The 17,118-nt window shown below is 41.8% G+C and overlaps 2 protein-coding genes across 2 annotated transcripts; both read left to right on the top strand.

Annotated features, from left to right (window-relative positions):
* Positions 1–1,528: 1,528 nt before the first annotated feature.
* Positions 1,529–4,301, top strand: bet1l (Bet1 golgi vesicular membrane trafficking protein-like). The gene is made up of 4 exons (XM_034867585.1): positions 1,529–1,615; positions 2,621–2,706; positions 2,978–3,034; positions 3,900–4,301. Exons 1-4 carry the CDS (start codon positions 1,597–1,599, stop codon positions 4,065–4,067), a joined length of 330 nt encoding a protein of 109 aa, XP_034723476.1. The 5' UTR covers positions 1,529–1,596; the 3' UTR covers positions 4,068–4,301.
* Positions 4,302–6,554: 2,253 nt separating this feature from the next.
* exosc5 (exosome component 5) lies at positions 6,555–14,397 on the top strand. The gene is made up of 6 exons (XM_034867284.1): positions 6,555–6,779; positions 9,943–10,056; positions 10,731–10,852; positions 11,321–11,461; positions 13,064–13,153; positions 14,249–14,397. Exons 1-6 carry the CDS (start codon positions 6,593–6,595, stop codon positions 14,342–14,344), a joined length of 750 nt encoding a protein of 249 aa, XP_034723175.1. The 5' UTR covers positions 6,555–6,592; the 3' UTR covers positions 14,345–14,397.
* The last annotated feature ends 2,721 nt before the right edge of the window (positions 14,398–17,118 follow it).

Below are 17,118 nucleotides of genomic sequence, written 5' to 3'. Positions count from 1 at the left end.
TCTGTCAGCTAATAAAACCTGGATGCAACACAACTTCCTCAAACTCAACAGCAATAAAACTGAATTCCTCCTCAAAGGCTCCAACTCCAAACTCCGCAAAATCAGTAACTCCACTCTCACCATCGACAGCACCATTGTTTCCCCATCTCCCCAGGCTTGTAACCTTGGCGTGACCCTTAACTCCACCCTCTCCCTTGAGCCCCACATCCGTCATGTCATTAAAACCTCCTCCATTCAACTCCCCAACGTTGACTTATTCACGCCTTCATCTCCTCCCGACTGGACTACTGCAACTCACTTCTCGGCATCAGCTCTACCAACATCAAGTGACTCCAACTGGTCCAGAACATCACCCGCTCAAACAACTCCACTGGCTCCCCATCTACCGGATCACCTACAAAATCCTGGTCCTCAAATACAAAGCCCTCCACCATCTGACCCCCTCATACCGCACCCTCTCCCCCTACCCCCCCCCTCACGGCCCCTCAGATCCACCTCAGCCGGTCTCCTCTGCACCCCCAAGTCCAAACTCTGAAGTTTCGGGAACAGAGCCTTCTTCAGGGCAGCTCCCAGGCCCTGGAACTCTCTCCCCCAAGAAATAGGTGTTTCCGAGTCCTTCACAATCTTCCAGTCCCGCCTCAAGACCCATCTCTTCACTTCTGCCTATCCATAGCCCCACGCCCCCCTCCCTTCTCATCTGTTCCTGAATCTTGTTTTGTTTTATTTAGTTGTCCATTGTTTTTATTATCTTCATGCACTGTAAAGCAGCTTTGAGTTCGTGAAAAGCGCTATATAAATTTGATTTATCATTATTATTATTTTGATATAACATTAAAGTCATTATGGCCAAGTGGGGTAATGCAGGCCCCTGTGGCGCAGTCTAAGCTTTTGTCCTTAATGGCATTTTTTCCCTCTTTTATTACTTTTATACTTTAAGTAGTTTTGAAGTACTTTAACTTTTACTTAAATAAAAACTTAAAAGTATCAACTCAAGTGTTAACACTTTTACTTAAATAAAAACTTGAATTGATACTTTTAAAACCCAAGTATCTATAATTCTACCTGAGTAGTCAATGTGAATACTCTCGACACCTCTGGAAGTAAATGGTAACTTAAGCTGTCAGATCGATGCAGTGGAGTAAAACGTACTGTTTCTCTCTGAAATGCAGCGGAGTAGAAGTAGAACGTGGCATGAAAAGTAAAGACCCAAGTAAAGTACAAGTACCTCAACATTTGTATGCCTACTTAAGTACAGTACTCAACTAAATGTATTACATTCCACCACTGCTTAAAAGAACCAGATATGTAACTGCAGTTTCTAAGGAAAGTTCATAGAAGTAAAAAGTAGCGTGGAAAGAAAAGACTCAAGTACAAGTCACCTTTCTAAATGTAGAATTTAAGTAAATGTACTACTTTATTAGTTAAATCCGAAAACTGAGTCTGATTAAAGATATGCTGACTGGATGTGATGAGAAACCTCTAGGATAAACCATAGAAGACAAACGGCGGGGGGGGGGGGGGCGGAGCGGCCGAGGTCACGTGAATCCATCAAACCGGAGGTGCACAGCTGATCATGACGTCACACCACTCGTTAACATGGCGGACTGGAATAGAGGTATGTTTTCTGACACGTACTCACTTGTAAATATCCAGCCATTAACAGCCATACTCCACTATTATAACCAGTGTGATGGAGTTTATAACCTGAACACACATCAGACCAGCAGAGTCTAACGGGAACGGAACCTCACGTAGACGCGAACACTAGTCTTACACAGGGTTCAGAGTTAACTTGGTCCACCAGTCATGGCTAGTAAATGTTCAAATTTAACCAGCCACTCAAGAAATTACCATTGGTTGTCTTTTTGGCAGGTGGCTGAAGGAAGTCTACCAACTAATTGCATATTTTACCGCCATTTAGCTAGTGAATGTTGCTAATTTGAACACGTCTTATTGCTAACTAGCGTTAGCTGAAAATGAACAAAAAGCATACTGTTACAGTGGTTAAGTCCACTGAAGATAAAATGAGATGCGGGACTCGTAAACAATCGTTATTTTTAGGAAACGTCTGAAGAGCTCGCGGTAAACTATAACCCACCCACTGCATGTAACACTTAAAACTCAGCTAACACTATGCTGCGCACGGCTACAGGGGGGAGAGGACAACAAACATGACTACATCATCAGAGGCTTTGGCTTTAAAAACGTCATTTAATAAGGCCCAGACAAAAGAGTGGCTGAATTCAAAATCTTTGGATTGCTAGCTCTGAGAATTGAGACTAGACTTGGACTCTAGCTTTGAGACTTGAGACTTGACTTGGACTCTGAGCTGGAGTCCAAGTCAAGTCTCTGAGATAGAGACTTGACTTGGACTCTAGCTCAGAGACTTGAGACTTGACTTTGATTCTAGCTCAGCAACTTGAGACTTGACTTGGACTTTAGCTCAGAGACTTGACTCGGACTTTAGCTCAGAGACTTGAATGGGATTCCAGCTCAGAGACTTGGGAGCTTCTCTGCACCAACCACATTCCCGGTGCCATTTCTAAGTGTGTGTGTGTGTGTGTGTGTGTGTGTGTGTGTGTGTGTGTGTGCGCGCGTGCGCGCGCGCGTGCGTTGCCAGGTCATGGCTCTGTTGACGACATGCTGGATGCTGAAAACAAACGGCTGGCTGAGAACCTGGCCACCAAAGTCTCCAGACTGAAATCTGTAAGTCCCAGCCAACAGTCCCGGTCTTCATCATCACTTCTAAAACACCTGTTAATGGTTTTTAGTCAGAAGTGATTCTTCAGTGTGACCAACAGAGAGGCAGATTGTTTTTTTCTGTTCTGGGCCATCGATTGTTTGATGTTTCTTTCTCAAAATCTACTTTTAATGGCCTCTCTTCTGTCTGTAATTGAGCCTAAGATGATGGAAAGATTAATTTGTCATTAATCAGTCTATTTCTAAAACAATAATGACGTGCGTCTGACTCCGACAGCTGGCGTATGACATCGACAGAGAGGCTGACGATCAGAACGAGTACCTGGACAGCATGGTGAGTCCATCCAGTCTATGGAGATATAGAAATATAGAGCTGGTTTCTGATTGGCTGGCAGGTGTCCATTTAAATCATTTGCATCATCTGTACTTTTGCTGAGGAGTTCTTCCACCTGTCTTTGTGACTTTAACTGCATTCAACCCCAACAACAACAACATATCCCATGATTCATCATGATTCATCATGAGTCATCATGAGTCATCAGTACAATTTGAAGCACATGGGAGATGAATTGTTGAATGTCAACCAAATGATTTGGTTTGGTATTTAACTTCGTAAAGAGCTCTGTCTACACTGTGGGACTTTCAGACAATACTAGACAATAAAAAGCCTAAAGGCTGGAATGCGTAACGAGAGAGAGAGAACATAAAAACGGTAAAAAAAGTAGTAGTGTAGGTAGTAGGTAAATATGATAAACTAAAAGTGAATCCTTTTCTGTCAGACGGACAAGGGACTGGCATTTGTGCAATAAATACACCAGCACTTCTTGCACATAGCACTTTAATTCTGACAGTCACTTTTTAAGATGTTGTGTTGTCCGTACAGTCATGTGTCCTTTCCTCATGTCCTAAGATGTCTTATGTTGATTCCAGTATGGTCTGTGCTGTGAGGCAACAGATTTTAGCTCTATGTCCAGGACACATTTTCCCTTGGGACAATAAAGTGTATTCTATTCTATTAAAAATCCTACTTCCACTCAGCTCTTGTGGATTTGAATGCATTTTTTAAATATGTGAAAGGGTTTTGTTCAAGCTAAATATGATGTACTGATAACAACAGGTTTTCTTAAATATATATCTCTCTACAGTAAAGGTTTCTATCTTTTTTTTTTTTTCCCTCTCTCTTGTCCTTTCCCTTCCAGGACTCCAACTTCCTGAGTGCGACGGGCCTGCTGAGCGGCAGCGTGAAGCGCTTCTCGACCATGGTCCGATCGGGCAGAGACAACCGCCGCATCCTCTGCTACGTCTCCGTGGGCCTGGTCCTGGTCTTCTTCCTGCTTTACTACTTGGTCTCCAGGATTCAACGCTGACAGGGAAACCCAAGATCAGCCAGGAGCTGGTCCTGATGTGGAGCCGAGACTAGAGACTCGTATTTGATAGGTTTAAATCTTCTCTGTGGTTCTCCTGCACAGTGAAAAGACTTTTTTTTTCCACATGAGAAAACATTTAGTTGAAGCATTAAAAGTGACCAGCAGGGGGTGTTGTCCTTTGGAGGGGAACCGGGGTTAGGTGGGGTCATACCAAAGATGCTGGAGTCTATTTAAGAACTGTGCACCACCTTTGGCACTAGGTTTGTTGGAAAAGAGCCAGGGCCGCGCAGAATTGATCCCCCCCCCCCCCCCCCCCCCCCCCCCCCCCCCCCCCCCCTCCCCAAAATGCATGCTGGGTAGATTTGTGTCCGTCATGCACACATGGGCAACAATGACATCACAAGAACAAGGCGGCCACAGTTTTGAGAGCCAGGCGCTGCATGACGGGAAACGCCTTGCTCTCAGCTGATCTAACAGCTGATTGGTTCAGATTCGACCGACCACGAAGGCGTTCCATATCAACGTGTTTTTTATTTTTAATATATTTGTAGCCGTATTTTCTTAACACATGTGTTGTCTTCCTGTCGACCGTCTTGTCCTTTCGGGTCAAAATTGAGTTTTTGTTGCTTTCTTCAACGTTTTTGTCGCTTTTCTTGGACTTTTTTACTCTTTTCACGTTTTGTCAGGACTGTTTTGATACCGTTTACATTTTTTTTCTTCCAAATGCTATAAAATTGAATTGAATAAAACACCCAAAATGATATCAAATTGATCATTAATTTTACCTGCAAAGAATGTTAAATGGCTTCCATGCAAAGTACCCCCGTGCATCCATGATATTTTGGGGCAATTTGGTTTAAATCAACCCATATTTCTCATGTAAAAAACGCGCAAATGGGCAAAGAGAAGGTGGTGCCTGAATGCAGCTCAGGTGAGAAAGCAGTAATTGCAGCTTGAGTTTGATAGGCTGCTGAACCTGTCAATACAAACAAACCTGCCCTGTCCAACTTCTATCTGAAGACATGTTACGCTGTGTTATGCACAAAAACCAGCGTAATGCGTTGTTAGAAACTGGTACTGCATAGAATGGCTAACAGGGATAGAGCAACCCCACAATGAAAAATCTGACTTGTTACATTTTTTTTCTTCTTTTTTAATACATTTTATTCATTGACTTGTTAAATAGAACGCATTTACCTCGGATGTGACGTCATTCCCAACTCCGGTCCGAGTTCCGAGGTGAATGGGACGCACTATTACACCGCATACTGTAACGCCTGATTCTGTTTCCTGTTTTTGAAACCCTAAATATCCCTGTGTTCACTTGTGTTTTACTTTAGTTAGATGAGCCGCTTTAATTTAGCGCGTGTAACGCCTGTTTCATATTAAATGTTGGGACCTGTTTTCATTATCGTTACAAGGACATTTTGTAAAAGGATCACATTTAGGAAGATACAGTATATATTTTTTTTAACCCACATTCAGTCTCAGTGTGGACAGCAGATCACTGCTGAAAGGGACTGGAGAAGAGTTTCCACGTCTTAATTCAATTACATTTTATTTATAGTATATCAAATCATAAGAGGCGTTCTCTCAGGACAGATGGAGTAGGTTAGACCACACTGTCCTTTACAAAGACCCATTGAACAATTGCAGTAATTCTCCCAAGAGCAAGCATTTAGTGTGACATTCCAGTCTGGACTGCTAATCAGACAACTACATTTTTTATTATTATAATAAATAAATATTAATACAAAACTATCAGATGGGTTTAATTGTGGAACTGGACATGGTTTTAATTTCTCATTTTTAGGTTCTAGGTATTATGTAAGGTTTACTAACTATTTTTGACTGGCACATTTATACTAAAGTGTTAATTAAATAAAGATCTATCTTTATACCCCTGCTATTTTTGTGGATTATTTTCTAGGAAACCAAACAACACATTGCTCCAAAGCAAGACAAAACTCACCAATATTCTCGTAAAAAGTCCGTTAGAAAATGTCAGAGTTTCAAAGAATTCTCGACTTTATCGGCAGTTACGTATCGGTTTGCAAAAAGCCTTCTTCCTTGCCATGTCATTCACAAATGGATGATCATATGAAATTGGAACAAGCTTTACTGTTGAAAATTGACCCTCTGAGGCAGAGATTATACAGACTCCAGAGGTGTTACAGGGATATTGTAATCTGAAAAAAAAAAAAAATAACTTTATAACTACAGACGAGACTATCTTTATTACTATCTTTATTGAGTAGATAACACTTATTAAAATACCATTCTTATTTGTTGCCAATTAACGAGACTCAATGTACAATATTACATACATTGCTATCTTTGCGTTTAAAAAAGGTTATAAAACGTTTCCCTACTAGTGTGATTATATGTGTTATTTCAGATCTCATTTCTCTGAGCTCTCTGTGGCTCTGCCATACATAGACATAATAAATCAACTTTATTATGTCTATGCCATAGACGGTTAAAGAAAAGTCTACGCTGCCAAAGACTCCTCCAATAGACTCTACATGTCATCAGTAAGGGCCCTACATAGCAAAATAGATTGCGTCACTCACCAGCGACAAACTAATCCTGCAGCGCACAGTAGCGGCAGCATGATGGAAGTGTGCGGCTCTTCAAGTGTCAGTCTGAGAGAGTTTGGCAGTGAGCAGAGCCTCCTGTCCCGACCTGACGGTTCAGCTTCCTTCATTCAAGGTAAAGACTCCGAGACATGAGCCTGAGCCGGGCGGTGCTGGGGCCGGAAACGGCCGCCAGCAGCCGGACTCTGGCTGTTAGTTAGCATGCTAAACGACGAACAGCGTCAGGCAGAGCCGAAGCAGCGTGAACGCTCAAGTCACAACTCGGATTGTATAACGTTAGTTTTGTGAAGTTCAACACATATTCAACCGTATAATGACCCTAAATTGGGGGTCATTCTAAAACGCTTAACGTGAAAAAGCTTAACGTGGTTCAATGTACCTAAACTACGATCAATCGTCACCATATTTACCATGGCTATATCTCACCGTTGTTAGGTAGCGGTTACATGAAACCACGTTAAGCTTTTTCACGTTAAGCGTTTTCCTTATAATATTCCTTAATGAAGCAGACACGCTTAATGGCAGCTACCGTCCTTAATAATAGGACCTTGGGTTAGATTTTTTTGATAGTTTTCACTGGTTATGACGAGCAATATTTGAGAGAAACATGGTGATAATTGATCGTTGTTCAGGTTCATTAAACCACGTTAACCCTTTCCTTCCCAGGCTCTGTGGAGCAGACACACTTAATGTCCGCTACCGGCCATAACAATAGGACTTCGGGTCCGATATTTTAATAGTTTTCAGTGGTCATAAGGATCAATGTGAGAGAGAAACTTGGTGATTATTGTTAATGTACATTAAACCACGTTAAGCCTTTTCCTCGCCATAGACACCAATGAAGAAGAAAACGTTAACGTGAGATAACTTCTATAATCGTTGGATTTCAGTTTAGTTTTTTTGACAGGTGTAAGTGTTCATGACAAGATATGGTCATGGTAAATATGGTAATGATTGATTATTGTTTAGGTACATTAAACCTAGTTAAGCGTTTTAGAATGTCCGCAGAATGGGTCCTGACCTCAGCCAGATCCAGTCTCCTTTATGACTTACCATCAGTGGTGGAAGCAGTTAACAGATCTTTTACTTCAGTAAAAAACTGTGTGTGTGTGTGTGAGTTTGAGAAATCAAAAACTAGGTTACAAGTAACTTAATGTTACCAAAAGTGCAGAAGGGCCCTATTTTAGATTCATATATTACTGGATTATGAAATTATTGATGCATTAATGTGTGGACAACATGACTTGAATGTTGCAGCTGGTAAAGGTGGAGCTTATATGAATTAATTTGTATTTTACTGGGTAGCTTAACCTATAATAATAAACTGTATCATAATTTATTAGTTGGTATATATTATGTCTAACTATAACTGGAGTTAATTTTGGTATACAGGGCAGTGGAGGGAAAGGTCCTAATAGGTGGTTTCAGTTCATATTCAAATCTGGAATATTTTGTAAAACTTTTATCACAAAGAAACACAAACTTAAATCAAACCATTCAATGTGAACTGGTTTTTAAATGTTTTAAGCAACAGAAGATGGAAAGCAAATTACACAATTTCAAGTAGAGTGAGGCCCGTTCCTGCAGCTCTCCCTCTCCTCTCTGTCGCTGCAGCAAGCCATGCACAGAACAGCCAATAGATCTCTCTCTCTCTCTCTCTCTCTCTCTCTCTCTCTCTCTCTCTCTCTCTCTCTCTCTCTCTCTCTCTCTCTCTCTCTCTCTCTCTCTTTCAAACATGACCTGTGATTGGCCAAAGCCTCCTGTCAAGGCTAGAATTTTGAGAGCCAGAAAACAGCCAAGAGAGGGTGCAGCAGTCTAGTTTTCTTTCAGTTCTCTTAAATTACAATATATCTGTTGTCTGCTGCACGACTTTCAGAAAAACCTCCTTCAGCCAGAATGCACTATCTATTAAAGGCAGTGCATTATGGAACACACTTCGTCCAGCTATAAGGGAGTGTCCCACTCTGGCCTCCTTTAAGAGCCAGGTAAAGCTGTGGCTTAGAGCTAACCAAACGTGTAACCACCGCTAACTAACTTGTATTTTTATTTTTCTATTAATGAATCGTCTTGTTTTTCTTTTTTTCTTGTTGTCTTGTTGATTTTCTTTTTTTTATATCCTATGTCTTTTGTGTAAACTCCAACCTGCCTATTGGACTGCAGATGGAAATTAGCCCTTGGGCTACAATCTGGCACATTTACATGTACTGTTGTGCATGTTCATCCATGTGCATTGTCCTGAATGAATAAATAAATAAATAAATAAATAAAAACAACGTTTGAACATACACAAATTCCATCAAAACAAGTAGCCTGGATGCCAGCCAAACTTAGCCCTGCCCACAACGTTTGAGTTAGGGAAGTTTGGTTTGGACTATGCTTGAATTAGAGCTGGTTAGACCCATCAAATTGTCAGGGCGGGCTTTATACTATGATGGACAGATGATCAACAGTAACAGACTCACATCGGGCAGTGACAACGTAACTAACCACGTCACCAAAGAGCGCTTGGGTGGAATTTGTTTACAACAAAGACGGCTGCTGCTGGAGAACTGAGATGTGTAGATTCCACCACAGAAGATACCGGCAGCACATTCGTTTCAAAAGAGGAACAGAGAACCGTGATCTTGGCATTAGTCGATTGGACAGATGTTTTTGTTGTCCTTCTTACGGGATCCGGCAAAAGTTCATACGTCACATACTCCGTTCTGATTGGTTGTAGGTCTATCTGTTGGTCTGATTGGTTGTAGGTACATCCATATGAGTGCAGAGGCGTTTTCTATCCAGGTTTGGTTGAAACATGCCCCGTAATCACATCCTGGTGGAGCAGTATCAGACTCATATTCTGAATAGAGTCCGAGTATGACCACGGCTAACAAAACCAGTTCCTTCCCGAGACTATTTTGCAGAGGCACTGATGCTCCGTACAACGCGTAGCACCGCCCAAGACGATTGTGATTGGTTTAAAGAAATGCCAGTAAATCAGAGCACGTTCATCTCTCATCACGAAATGCTGTGTGGACTAGCCAGACCCTCCTCCGCAGCGCTGTGGAGGGAGCTCTGGCAAAGCAAGACTATTTCCTCTGTGGCAGGCCTTTTCAGCAAAATATAAAGTGAACAGTTTCTGCTATTCTGTGCTTTTTCTCTCTTCTAAATTACTATTTCTTACCGTCTGTTATAATGTGGTTTCTAATATGCGCTCACAACAAGTCATAATTTCCCCATCTGGATCAATAATGTATTTCCAGGTGCATAATGCTGTCTTTTGTTCTCATGTGAAGGAGACACAAGTGTGCTGGCTGCAGCATACGGACCAGCCGAGGTCAAAGTCAGTAAGGAAATCTATGACCGGGCAACCCTGGAGGTGTTGATACAGCCCAAAGTGGGACTGCCCAGTAAGTATCTCTCGTTATCAGCTTCATGTGATGTGTTTATTGGGACTCTAATGCAGTGGTCATTCATTCTTTCTTGTTCTTGCATTTTGTAGCCTTGTTAAAAGTCCCATGGCTCTACAATTTTTTTTCACAATAATATGACCCCCCCCCCCCCTCCTCCTCAAAAGCTACAGACTCAGAAATAGCACATCCTAAGGAAAGCTCATTGTGGGACTGGCTCTAGTGGCTGTAATTCTGCACCAAGGCTGAATTTGGGGAAAGAGACTTCAGATACAGTATTAGTGGTGCTAAGGCCTATATAAAAGCATCCAAAGAGTACCATGTCATGGGACCTTTAAAAAAAATAATACTTTTGACTTGTACAATATTTATTTGGCACCCAACATGTACAACTTTTCTTTTGATATAATGGTGCAAACATGAAATATTTAATGTCCAGTTTGATTATGTCACCCATAGTAAATTGAATGCTGTAGTTATAAAGCATGTGTATAATATACATGAAAACAAGTCATGCAGTTCAAAAACAAATGTTTTTTCAAGCGTCTTAAGGGGAAATCAGGTAATTGTAGGCACACTTTGGGCTTTTAGGAGCCGTACTACAAGACACCACCAGGTGGAGTAATTGAGCCCGTTTGTTTCCAGTCTGACCCCAACATTTCCTTATTTTCCAGGCATAAGGGAGCGAGCGCAAGAGCAATGTGTGCGAGAAACCTGTGAGGCGTCTCTGCTCTTGTCCCTTCACCCTCGCTCCTCCCTCACTCTCATTCTTCAGCTGATACATGATGACGGCTCAGTATCCTTCAGTAAATGTATACTTCTATACCACTTTTTTATTTTTTTAATTGATCCCAGTGGGGAAATTGTAATGTTTTCACTCAGTTGTTAGAACACACTACACACAGGCCTGAAATACACACACACGCTCAGGTCTAATACACGCACCAAAGGAGAGTTTGTTGGGTCCTTGTAAATTCTGGAGTGTGGTCTATTTGTATAGTGTCTTGAGATAACTCTTGTTATGAATTGATACTATAAATAAAATTGAATTGAATTGAATTGAGAGATGTCAGAGTGTAGGCCCCCTTTGGGCTTTTAGGAGGCTAGTAGCTGCACCTTGGCAGTGCCCAGGAGTTGAACTGGCATCTTTTCTGCTACCATTCCACACTCCCTAATCTGGTGCACACAGGAACGTTTTTTTAAACATTTGATTGAATTTATATTTGTAAGTGTTTTGGAGTGTTGTTCCTGACCGGTTCCTCAGCTCTTGTCCTGCTTTTTGAACGCCGCCTGTGTGGCTCTGATGGACGCAGGCCTGCCCATGAGTTGCCTGTTCTGCGGGGTGACCTGTGCCATCGACGCAGACGGTCACATCATCACAGACCCCACCGCAGCTCAGGAAAAGGTACGCCTGAGGCTCGTGTGTATGCGGCGTCGTAAAAATATCAAGCAGTATAAAAATCAAAATATCAGTTGGTTTTTAGTCGTAGCCTAGAGATTATTGATACAGTAGTGAAATCAGCATCAAAGCCGTAGTCTGAGGGGGAGGTGGTGAAGACTGATGCTGAAGGCTGCAGTGTGCCTGACGAGGAACTCTTTGCAGTGGTGGGATGTCAAAAGTTGTCCTAGAACCCTCCTTAGGAACTGATGTTACATATCGATTCTTATTTAGCAGTGGTGGAAGGTTACTAAAGTGGAAGTTACTAAAAGTGCTGAACTGAAGTACACATTTAAAGGTACTTGTACTGTTCTTGAGTCTTTTCTTTTCATCCCACTTTATACTCCTACTTCAGCTATATTGTACTTTTTACTCCACTCCATTCATCTGACAGCTTTAGTTACTTAATCTGGCTTTGACAGACCCTCCACACGCTGAGGAACGTCTGGCTGGTCAACACAGCATTGATGGGAGAAAAACCTACTCGAGTTTTTTGGCGTTTCTTCAAACCAATCAGAATCGTCTTGGGCGGTGCTAAGCGCCACCCAGAGACGCTGTAAAACAGTTGTGCGAGAGAAAATTCTGATTGGACAGATAGTCTAGCTAGCTGTCTGTATGTACCCTGCAGAGATCTGAGGACCAGTTAACCGTAGTCCTCAGAAATGCACCAGAGGTTAGAACGCCAACACACAGAAAGAGGATCTGCTATAAGATGCATCCGGCAGAAGTTCCTGCAGCACCAGAGCAACTGCGGAAGTGGAACGTTGTCAATATAGACTACTAGTTCCTTTACACATTAAGATTACTGCACATAAAACACATGTAGTTTATAAAATCTGATGTTTTATTATAAATAAAACTAGCCAACAATAAAAGGGCCTACATGTCCAGCTGAGAGGATTAGACCATTAAACACACAACTGGTTGGATCCTTTACACTTTCTAAAGTCTTCATTGAGTATTTTTACTATTAATACTTAAATTACATTGTTCTGATGATACATACTTTTACTCAAGTGACATTTTCAATGCAGGACTTTAACAGAGTATTTTTACAGTGTGGTATTAGTACTTTTACCTAAATAGTAAAGGATCTGACTACTTCTTCCACCGCTGACTTCTGTGGCAAAAAGGATTTTGCATCTTGCTGGAGTAGTTTTCTAGTCCGACCTACTTGAGATCAAATTGGGCGGTATGTGGCCCCTCAACTAAAATGAGTTTGATAGCCCGCTCACTCGGCCAAATGCAACCTACCCACACTACTACAAAACTGTGGATTTAACTCTATCTAAACCTTGCATTACTCCACTGTGTACTACATGTGAAGAGACACTTATAGTACATGTAGAAGTCTTAATGAAATGGAGTCAGATGAGGCAGATTCAGGAAAGGTTGGCAACGCCAATAAATGTTCCACCGTTGACAGCTAGAATTTCCCTTTAATGCATGTGTTTGTATGACTTGACTTTTGCTAAACCTCTGGTGCATGTCCTGTCAGTACAGTCAGCACCGTTATGATGCGCACTGCATTTGTTACCTTGTTCTCGTCTGTTTCCTCTCTGTTTCCAGGAAAGTCGAGCTTTGATGACCTTTGCTATTGACTCTAAACAACACAGAGTAATGATGTCATCAACCAGAGGATCGTTTTCTGTCCACGAGGTCCGTAAATAAACGAGCAAATGTACAACATTGTCAACTTTAGTCTAGGGCTGGGCAAAATGGGATAAAAATCACATCTCAGTATTCCTCGGCTGAACGGCGTTACACGATATACATACAGTATCTATCTCAAACCAAGTGGGCTAAATGTTGAGTTGTAAGTCAAAGCCACATGTGAGATGTTAAAAGCACTTCTATTAAAACAGACTGTCATCAAAATAAAATGCAAACACAGGGTTTTCATTTAAAAATGTACAGCTGCAATACATAACATCATTACATCTAAACTAAATAACCTTTTATTATCTAAATAAAGCCCGGTCTCTCAGGCCGCTCCTTTTAGCTGTTTTCAAAAACAATTACAGATTTATTTAAAGAGACAGCGTAAGAGCAACAGAGGAAGTCAGATGGACTAGAGTGAACCATACGAAAGCTTTCTTTGTCCATGAAGCGGATTGTACAGCACAATTCTCTGGTTTATCTGAGCTACGCTGCAGACTGGAGTCTCTCCCCACTGAGTGACGGCTGACTTATTAGAAACGGGTTCATGACACAAGCCCGTTTTCCTCCCATCCCAGAATGCCGTGTGGAGTAGCCAGATCCTCCTGCAGCGCACTTTGGATAAGGGTCTGACAAAGGGAGACTACGTGTACTGTATGTACCGTCACTCTGCTGTATTTTTAGAAGCTATGACCTGGTCACGGCTCATATCTCTCGCCTGAGTCCAGCGGGCGCCGTCTCACACGTGATTACTGCTAGAACTGAAGTTAGGTGGATACTGGATCCACCTAACTTCAGTTCTAGCAGTAACTGTTGTTTCCTTTCCGCCTGGTGCTGCGTGGAGTGAGAGGAGAGATACACGCACACACAGCTTTACAGAAGAAATGGGTCAGGAATTGTAAACATTAAACTACATCGATATAACATGTTGTCTAACGTCATTCTCATTTAAATATATCAATATAAGGGAAAATATCGATATGTCGCCCAGCCCTAACTTAGGTTTGTCTAATGTGCGATTTCCAGATGTGTTGTTCCAGTAAAGTTGTTTTGTCATCGTTGTGCAAGCTCAGTTTTCTTTCTTTTCTCCTACAGCTGCAGCAGTGTATAGCCGTCAGTCAGAAAGCATCAGAGAAGATCTTCCAGTTCTACAGAGACTCAGTCCGCCGGCGGTACTCCAAAACCCTCTGATGAAGAAGCAGCTCTCCTTTCTTTCTTCTTCTTTTTTTTTCTACATTGTTTTTCTTCTCTATTTCTTCTAAACAATGCATACACATACTGACGTTTTAATAAAATATTAAGTAATCACTTTGGGCTACCTTTGCTACAGTTCAGTTGTTGTCAGCCGTGCTGTGGGTGAAGTGAGGCTTACATTTGGTCAGAAGACCAGATTGAAATGTCAAGTCAGGATGCGCAATACCAAGAGATTAATGTCAAACAAGTGCATTTATTGGGATTCGTTGATTTTTCTTTCAGTTAAATATTTACATCTAATACAACAATGTGAACTGAATATCTCTTGGACTAATACATCTCAAACCTTTGAACCTTAAGGGACTACCTACAGAAGTGATACAAAGTGAGACGAATCTGACCGGAGCCCGTCTCGTGGCGGCGCAATCCGTCGAGGCAATCCACATGAAATGATCCCACGTAAATCAGTAATCGGGGGTAACAGCTGTGACAAAACAGGGTCCTTTTGTCATTTGTCGGCTGGAGACAGAGGATGGTTCAGGATGGTCAGGACTGAGTCAGTGCAGCTGCGTCACAGCACATCAAGAGGGATCCGGTAGCTGAGCGGGGTTAGACACTGAGATGTCACACGCGTCTCTACTTACCGTCACCTTAATGTATTATCGGATCAGTCTTGATACAACACTGGGTTTGCAGAAAACAAAGTATATGAATTATTGAGGAGTTTATAAAAACTATATATCTAAATAGAAAATGGCAACTTTTAAGTTTTTTATTTTATTTTATTTTTTTAAATATATGTTTACCTTGTGTTCCCTTGTTCACTGCTTTGTTAATTGCACATTTAAGCTCAAACCAATATGGCCAGAGTATTTTCTTTTGTCTTTTATCAAAGTTTTTTTTTTTCTTTTTTCTTTTTTTTGCAATGATCCAGGACCAAATGAAGGAACTGATCAAAGCTTGGAGCAGGTTTGTACATGGCAAACTACAAACAGGACATGCAGGTTTCTCTAATGACCCAAATGGAGATTTTGCTGACTCATGCATCACGTGGCTCAGCACTGAGATGTCACTGTGTTTGCCTACATAAGTTGAAGGAGACAACTTAATTTTTCAAGTTTGCCATACTGCAAGAAGCAAGTTTCTGAAGGAAAGGTCTTTATTGTTTTTTGGGAAGAGAAACCAGCAGGATCTATATTTGGAGACTGTGGAGTAGCAGCCTGGTTGCTTCTTTTAATGGAACAGCTCAGAAAAGGATCATTCTTTGAGTTTTTCCCCCTCATATTTTTTGGCACTTTTCCTCGCCCATGTCATGATTTCCTAGCACTGTATACAGAAGCAGCTCCTTTATTTCTATATCCAGAGCCGGTGTTTAATATCACAACCTTGCATTTCATTTGAACACTCATTTATATTTATTTTGTTACACAATGGCACTATATGTATTTTTGTGTATTTCAACATAAAGATACGGAACTTGGCATCCTTTCTGCAGGTAAACAATGAATGATGCTGAATGTGAAATCAAGATGGATTAAGATTGGACAGGTGCAGTTCTCTATCGTAACGAAACTATCGCTCCACCGATACATATTCCATATGTAAGAGGAATAATCCCCCATGAGGACAGGTACGTGGGCACTGCTTTTGGACACAACAGCTTTTCTGGCCACACCCCATGGTTATCTATAGAGCTGGCGTGGTGGATCATAGCTAGACCGGAACCGTCTTTGAGTGTCCTACAAGCTAGAGAGATAGATCTCACTTCTTTTATTCGGTTTCTCTTCACTTAACTTGTTCTGGCACTCTTTTGTGAAGGCCGTCTTAACGCTTTTATTCCGGCCTCGAGGAGCTAGGACGGAGGAGGGATCTCTGAGGAGCTATGAGCGAGGAGAGAGCAGCATTGCTGGAAGCCGTTACCCATGCAGAGGAACAAATCACATGACGCTGGGGCGCCTGGGTAGCTCACCTGGTAGAGCGTGTGCCCAATGTACAGAGGCTCAGTCCTCGCTGCAGTGGCTGTAGGTTCAGTTGTGACCTGCCTCTGACCTTTGCTTGCATGTCATGCCCCCCCCCTCATGTCCAAGCTGTTGTATCAAATAAAAAGGCCTAAAATGCCAAAATAAAATAAAAATAAATACAAATTCATGTGATGCTTGTTCTCGCTCTCCTCGCATGATTACTTTGAGTCTCTCCCGTGGTTCTTCGAAGGGACGGACTAAGCCGTGAGGAAATGGGGATGCAATGTAAAACCTGGGATGAAGCCCCTGTCTCTTCACTTAGAGTACGTAACCAGTCGTGTTTCATTGTGGATCCTTTGCTGTAGCCAAAGATGTAGCAATACATTCCCTCTCCCTAAAAGCATATTGCTTGGAGCCTCATTTAAAAGAAGAAGAAGCTCTGGGGCTTCCCAGCTTGTCCACCCCCACAGTGGCCGTGGCAGCTCGGCCGTGAAGTCCATCAGGATTTAGCTGCTAACCACTTCCTTGCAGCGGCCTCTTTTCTGCTTCTCATCATTCATCCTTCCTATATTATTGTGTCCGTGATATCTACAGTGTATTGACAACATCTTCATATTGTTGTCAGTTTTGTTTTGGACTTCAGTAACGTTGAACATGAGGACTGAAGACTACAGCACAGATGTAAAGGATGGCAGGTAACAGACGTCTTCGGGTGACAAAACAAAGCACATTTAAAGATCTTCTATATGGATTGATACAGCATAACTTCTTTCTCAATCATTTTCCTTTAACGTGCGAGGAATGTCCTCT

The sequence above is a fragment of the Etheostoma cragini genome, chromosome 3, assembly GCF_013103735.1.
Source record: "Etheostoma cragini isolate CJK2018 chromosome 3, CSU_Ecrag_1.0, whole genome shotgun sequence".
Taxonomy (NCBI): domain Eukaryota; kingdom Metazoa; phylum Chordata; class Actinopteri; order Perciformes; family Percidae; genus Etheostoma; species Etheostoma cragini.
The sequence above is the reverse complement of the archived record's forward strand: the minus strand, read 5'-3'. Positions and strand labels throughout refer to the sequence as shown.

Bases quoted from the DNA above. Each gene is read 5' to 3' on its own strand.
- bet1l (XM_034867585.1), top strand. The intron at 2,707-2,977 runs GTAAGTCCCAGC...TGACTCCGACAG, and splicing joins AAGTCTCCAGACTGAAATCT to CTGGCGTATGACATCGACAG. The intron at 3,035-3,899 runs GTGAGTCCATCC...TTTCCCTTCCAG, and splicing joins ACGAGTACCTGGACAGCATG to GACTCCAACTTCCTGAGTGC.
- exosc5 (XM_034867284.1), top strand. From the start codon at position 6,593: ATGTCATCAGTAAGGGCCCTACATAGCAAAATAGATTGCGTCACTCAC. The intron at 10,057-10,730 runs GTAAGTATCTCT...CTTATTTTCCAG, and splicing joins GCCCAAAGTGGGACTGCCCA to GCATAAGGGAGCGAGCGCAA. The intron at 11,462-13,063 runs GTACGCCTGAGG...CTCTGTTTCCAG, and splicing joins CCACCGCAGCTCAGGAAAAG to GAAAGTCGAGCTTTGATGAC.